Source organism: Rhincodon typus, chromosome 11 (genome assembly GCF_021869965.1).
Source record: "Rhincodon typus isolate 14 chromosome 11, sRhiTyp1.1, whole genome shotgun sequence".
In the NCBI taxonomy this organism is placed as follows: domain Eukaryota; kingdom Metazoa; phylum Chordata; class Chondrichthyes; order Orectolobiformes; family Rhincodontidae; genus Rhincodon; species Rhincodon typus.
The window spans coordinates 61,647,993-61,654,614 of NC_063342.1; the positions used below are offsets into that span (position 1 = coordinate 61,647,993).

At 36.0% G+C, this 6,622-nt stretch overlaps 1 protein-coding gene across 1 annotated transcript in view; it reads left to right on the forward strand.

The window, feature by feature from the left end:
* The window catches only part of glra2 (glycine receptor, alpha 2), a 182,193-nt gene that overhangs the window by 79,185 nt on the left and 96,386 nt on the right, over positions 1 to 6,622 (forward strand). Inside the window, exon 4 of the mRNA XM_020528343.2 lies at positions 5,327 to 5,550. Coding sequence (XP_020383932.1) covers positions 5,327 to 5,550 — 224 coding nt within the window. The remainder of the gene's footprint in view (positions 1 to 5,326; positions 5,551 to 6,622) is intronic.

Sequence of the window (6,622 nt, forward strand, 5' to 3'; positions counted from 1 at the left end):
AACACTGAAGAAGGAAATACATCCCTTGTTCTGCACAAGTGTCAGCATCAAGCAGTTCCAAATCAGATATAGCATAGCAGATGCAGAATTAAGTCGACTGTGCTCTGTTGCATTAGTAAACTTAATCCTAGCCTCAGAAGTTTACTGCTGTAAATACTTTTTCACCTCATATATCAGTTTTCTTCATTGCTTATCTGAGAGAGCTTGTCAGTTTGTCCAATTAATGCTGAAGTGTGAGGATTTAATACTGTGGTCTGATACTCTCTGGGCACTAAGATGAGACTGTCTAAATGTAGCTTAAGTAGACTCTAGTCAGTTGCGAGATGAGATTGTTGTTACATCAGTCAGGGCTAGATTCAAAACCTAGGTCCCAGAAGTAAAGAGAGATTTGTGCAGCACTCAGCTAGCTAATTTTACTCATCATCATTAAATTCATTTCTTTATCCAACAAGTAACAAAGAACTGTACATAACAATATAATATATTAAAGACATGAAGGAATGAAGGATTGTACATCCAGATATCAAATTCTAGACATCACATTTTGACATGGAAATCAATTATCAAGAACTCTTCTCAGCTTCTATCTGCAATGGTCAAGCACATTTCAACACTCCAAGTTTCCTCATCACCACAACAGCAACACACTTGAGAGACTTTGGTTTCTGTTTCTTGAACTTCATTCATGTCTCAGAAGGGACAATGCTCCATTTTTGCAGAATGAGACAGAGTACAGCCAGCATGAACAAAACAAAAGAAAAATATGAGTTACTGAGATCATCATAATGGAGTTGAGTAATTCAGTTCAAATTATAAAGAACATTAAATTCAAAATTGGCATAATACTCAAATTCAAAAGGGAAGGCAATGGCTTAGTGGTCTCATCACTGGACTATTAATCCAGAAACCCAGATAAAGTCTAAATCTCACCATGGCAGATTGTGGAATTTGACTTCAGTAAAATATCTAGAATTAAAAATCTAATGATAACCATGAACCCGTTGCCGATTTGTCGGGGAAAAACCTATCTGGTTCACTAATGTCCTTTAGGGAAGGGAATCTGTCATCTTTACCTGGTCTGGCCTACATGTGACTCCAGACCCACAGCAATGTGGTTGACTCTCAACTGCCTTCTGGGCAATTGGGAATGGGCAATAAATGCTGCCTGGTCAGCGATGCCCTCATCCCATGAATGAATAAGAAAAAATATGTTAACGTACCAAATAATTTATTTGCTTATTAATGAGATCTGCTAATCCTTTGAGTGATAACTCAATGTCTTTGTTTTTGTTTGTTCTTACTTGAAGTTGGATCTCTTTCTAAAATGTGTTCACGCCACATATGTGCCAGTAAAAACAGCTGGCACGTGGCAGATGGGACATGCAGAATTAAACACATCTAATCCTGAATTAGACTATCACCACAGTGTAATACCTTGAATAAACACCTGGTAAGATAGGTCAGGCAGCTTTGATTGTCAGTTAAGGGATCAATTCTGACTCTGAAGGGTTCAGTGAAACATAAGTGGGGACTGTTACTATCTTAGAATTTGAACTCAGTTGCTGCAGATGGAGATAAATGTTGCTCCATGGAATAATCCAGAAACATAACATGTGTTAAATGAGAGCAAGCTAAAGTTCAAAGAAAATCTCAGTGTACAGTTAAATGCTCAAATGTAAGAGTGGAGATAAACTATGCACATTGCATATACAAACCATGCAAGCTGAATTAATTACGATTTCGCTTGTTATACAAATGAAATGTGTATACACAAACTTCAATGGACCACTGTATTCTTGAAATATCTCCAATTGTAAGATTGGCATTTTCTGCCCTAGCAATGTTGCTTCTCCTTACTCAAAAGTTGTCATTTGTTTCAGTGTAAATATTTAACCTAAATTTCTGGAAAATTCTAGGCTTGATGCATTAGGAGGTGGAGGAAGGGATGTTACAGTTGTACTTAAATGTCAATAAAAAATGGTTACAATTCAAGTAAAATCTTTTTTTCTCAACTGTCCTCTACTCAGCCATTTTTCCATTCTAATCTACATTTTCTATCCTGCATTTTAGTCACTTTAACTTTACCTAATTTAAATTTTTTTAAGTTCATACTTTTTTCTTTCAAAGTAGGTATTTTTTATCACTTTATTTTGTGTTAATTTTGGGAAGCCACCTAAAGCACTATTGACTCCCAAAACAAGTATATAACCCAATGTTTAAGCTTGTGCCTGAGTCTCCTGATTACACCACTGTGAGTTCTTAATCAATTTCACAAGCCAGTTATTGATATTTCTTAATTTGAGATATAATTACACAATTCTGGAGCAGATGGAACTTGAACCCAGGCCTTCAAGTCCAGTGGTAGTGACACTATCACTGGACCACAAAGAGCTGCTGTCTTTCCCCAAAGCCAGTTAAATTGTCCCAATTTAGATCTGAAACAGTTAAAGCTTAAGCTGTTGACCCACATGTTGGGAGGAAATAAGTACATTGGACTAAGTAGCTTTATAGCCAATGAAAGCTGTTTAAATGGGTTGGGTTTAATGTAGGGAATTTCAAGTTATATTTGCAACTTTTTTATAGAAAAGTAACAATGTTTATTTTGGGTTTGTTAGAGTGGTTTAGTGAAGATGGAAGTCTCGAGTCTGACCTGCTGCAACACCCAATCTTTTTTAGTTTTAAATATTTGGCTTGTGTATTTTCTGCACTGTGATGTGATAAATTGTATCAGGTTGCTGAACATTGTCTGTGGATTAATGTTTCATTACAAGTAGTCTCCTTTGAGCAAACAGGTGTGGGGAAGGAAATGGAAGGGAAAAACAAATTATAAAAGATGTTGACTGGTTTAATGGAGATCGAGTGACTTGGTCAAACCTTTGTACTGTAACCAGTCGGCTTCCTCTGCATTAGTCATATCCTTATTAGCATGGCATTAAGCAGCAAATTTGTGTGTGTGCTTTGGTGGTGTATAAGGAATTATACAATAAGACTACAGATATGACTAAAACCAAATATTTAATGAACCTTAAAATTATTTTGTCTTGAATAATCCAACCTAATCAAATCTAATTAAAAATACAAAAAACAGTAAAGCATCTCCAAATTTGCATGATATTATCATTTCAATAAAATAGTTTGAGTTTTATTGGGATTTTAGCTGTGTTGAACATAATAGGGAGTACAATTTGCATTTAGTATACATGAGCACTAGAATGATGGATTGAAAATTACAAGTTGTTCAATAACGATGATTAAACATCAGGGAATGTATTTAAACTCGTTATTTATATAAAATGATTTAAATGGGTCAAGGCATCCTCAGACCCAAAAAGAAAAACAATTAAAAATCATTCTAATTTCTTAATTTGAATCAATTAATAAAAACCTGAGTGTCATCAATGTAGACCTTTAAGCACTGTACAACGGCTTTATAATATTTATAACTTAAAAGAATACTTGAAAATGCAACAGAGTTTTAAATAAAGTCTATATTGATAGTTTCACTAAGCTTGAGGGCTCAATATCTTAGTCAATACAGTGTGGAGCTGGAGGAACACAACAGGTCAGGCAGCATCAGAGGAGCAGGAGAGTCGACATTTCAGGTCGGGACCCTTCATCAAGTCCTGAAGAAGAGTACTGACCCGAAACATCTACTCTCCTGCTCCTCTGATGCTGCCTGGCCTGCTGTGTTCCTCCAGCTCCACACTGTATCGACTCTGACTCCAGCATCTGCAGTTCTTGCTATCTCCGAGCTCAACATCTTAACCTATTTGTAATCATTTCATCCTAAGTGTTCTGTGTGGAGAGCAGAACAAAGACAGACTTTTTACTGACAATGTTTAGCAGAACTCCTGAGATTAAGACAAGCAAATCATGATGTCTAACATCAAAAGGTAACATTTCCTCTGTAAGCACCATGCACAAGATGTTTACTTGAGTCATGCGACCCATTTACCTGAACTGTGAAGAAAAATCTATGCTTGATATTGTTTAGCCAAAGACCGATTAACACAGCAGTCTCTGAGCGGCCAAGTGATGTGGCAGCTTGCTACCTTTGGAGCCAATTCCATTATACTGTGCTATCAAATAGAAATAAAATCACAACAAAAGAATTATCATCTTGGGGTTCATAGAACAGGCACAAAGCCACAAATATATTATGTTTTACAACTATAGTTTAATTAATTTCCATACATTAATGACCGTATTTAAGAACAATTCAATTTCTACAGTATATTAACAACAAAACACCACAAAATGTCTATGCATTCAAATAATTTTTGAACTACACTAATTATTATTGTGAGCAAATCTTATAAACCACCTTAGTTTATGAACTACTATCACATTAGAAATAAATTAATATTTATAAATAGTTACATATAATCCATTTGGAAACAAAACTGTAGGAGTGCTGTACATGGTATAAATGTGAATCAAGATTTTGTTCATTTCACACATGGAAATATTAATACCGAGACAAATGTTAGAAAAATACATACTTTTAAAAAGAATGGCTGTAAATTGCACTGCGTTACAACATTGAACTGCATGATGATGCAACTATTTTTGAAGGGATACATGTATTATTACACACTCAACGTCGCTGAAGAAACAAGAAAGGGGTCAATCTAAAATAAAGCCCAATAAACCTAGCCAATTAAGAAGACCTGATTCCCCACCAATTAACTAAATTACTGTGTATTTGTAGAAGTACATTATTCGACTGAGATTTCCATTCCCTCACTTGGTCCTCAGTCTAAGCTTGTAAGTAAATTGGAGTCTTTCCTTCTCAATTGGCAAACAATACAAACACAAACAAACTATACTTTAACAGATCAATAGTGAAAAATTAGAAACAATCACTGAGTGAATGGCCCCTAAAATTTGTATAAAATCAGATTATTTTATACATTGCATTTCAAGGCTGCACCTAATGCATTAAGCACTATCATTAAACTTTCACTGTTCATAATGCTGTTGCTCTGAATTGAAGTCTCAAAATGATAAAATAAATCAATTTGAGTTCAGTGTTGCAAATGGTGCCTTCAATGCAGCAGTTGTCCATTTTCTCAGCTTAGTTAAAATACTACGCTTATTGAGATTGAATAATTCAAAAATGTACTCAGATGTTCAGTGTTGCAAAAAAATCATAAAGAAAAGAAAGAGGGTGTGTAATAAAGATAATTATTGCATTGTTGTGGAACCTAGATTGCGTAGGGCTTTTGCATTCAATTAAATTTGAATTTCCAAATATTTCATTTTCAAGTGGCAACAAAATCCTGATGAATGAACACAATTTTAAATTAATTTCATATTTATTTAGGACTACAGAGTGAATATTTTCCTGCGACAGACATGGAATGATCCACGATTGGCCTACAGCGAGTACCCAGATGATTCCTTAGACTTGGATCCCTCCATGTTGGATTCCATCTGGAAGCCTGATTTGTTCTTTGCAAATGAAAAGGGCGCCAACTTTCATGAAGTGACAACGGACAACAAACTGCTTCGCATTTTTAAAAATGGAACTGTTTTATACAGTATAAGGTAAAGTTGTCTCATTTACATGATCTACATTATTTCCCTTATATTGTTGCTGATTTTGATGAAACCCTTTGACCGAGGCTGTCGACTTTGTAAAGAGTTCCAGTGTTTTTAGCAATATAAAATAATTGGATGATGCTCGGTAACCGTTAACTGGCTAAAATAGCCAAATGGCTGGTAAAAAGACTGGGACAGTCTCACTTACTTTCCAGCCTGAATTGACTTTAAATGGGTAAATACTCTACCTGAAAGAGGTGAGTAGATGTTCACATACAAAAGTTGGTGGTTCTGTTGATGGATATCAATGTCAACTGTCGAGGAAGAATGGATGAAACACACATGGCAGGTCCCAGTTTACATTCAGCTAGAAGTGCCCTAAACAAAATCCTTATGGAGTCCACTGAAAGCCTTTCCTTAAAGAGAGGTTAGACCAGGTGAATCAGGTGTGGCTCCATCAACCTTCATGTCAAAGTCCCCCTGCCAACCCATTCTCATTCATCCTCCAAAATTTACCTCCCCAGACACAATGGGTCTAACCTGCTGGCTGATTGTGTCAGTTAATCATCTGATCCTCTGTCACACAGAGACTTTCTGAATGCCAATTTGGTGTCTTTGTAGAGATGTGAGAATAATTCAAACCTTCCAACCGCCCTGAAACGCGGACAGTTGTGAACTTTGTGATGATACTTGGAGTGGTATTCCAATATTCAAGTAAATATGCCCAACGTGGAGTTTTGCCTTTGTATATTTACGGATTACTCTTGGTCTAAGTCTTTTTAGTGGTGTCACCAGAACTAAATATTAAACCTATTTGGCTAGGCGCTTATGCTAAAAAAAAAGGTTTATTTATCATTGAGCATTTTTTAAATTCATTCACAGGAAATGGGTATCACAGGTTGTCCAGCATTTATTATCAATCCTTAAGGTGGTGGAAAGCTATTGTCTTGAATCACAGCAGTCCATGTGGTGTAACACAACTCACGGTGCTGTTAGGGCAGCAGATCATTCAAGTTAACAAGGTGTAAGAGCTGGATGAACACAGCAGACCAAGCAGCATCAGAGGAGCAGGAAATCT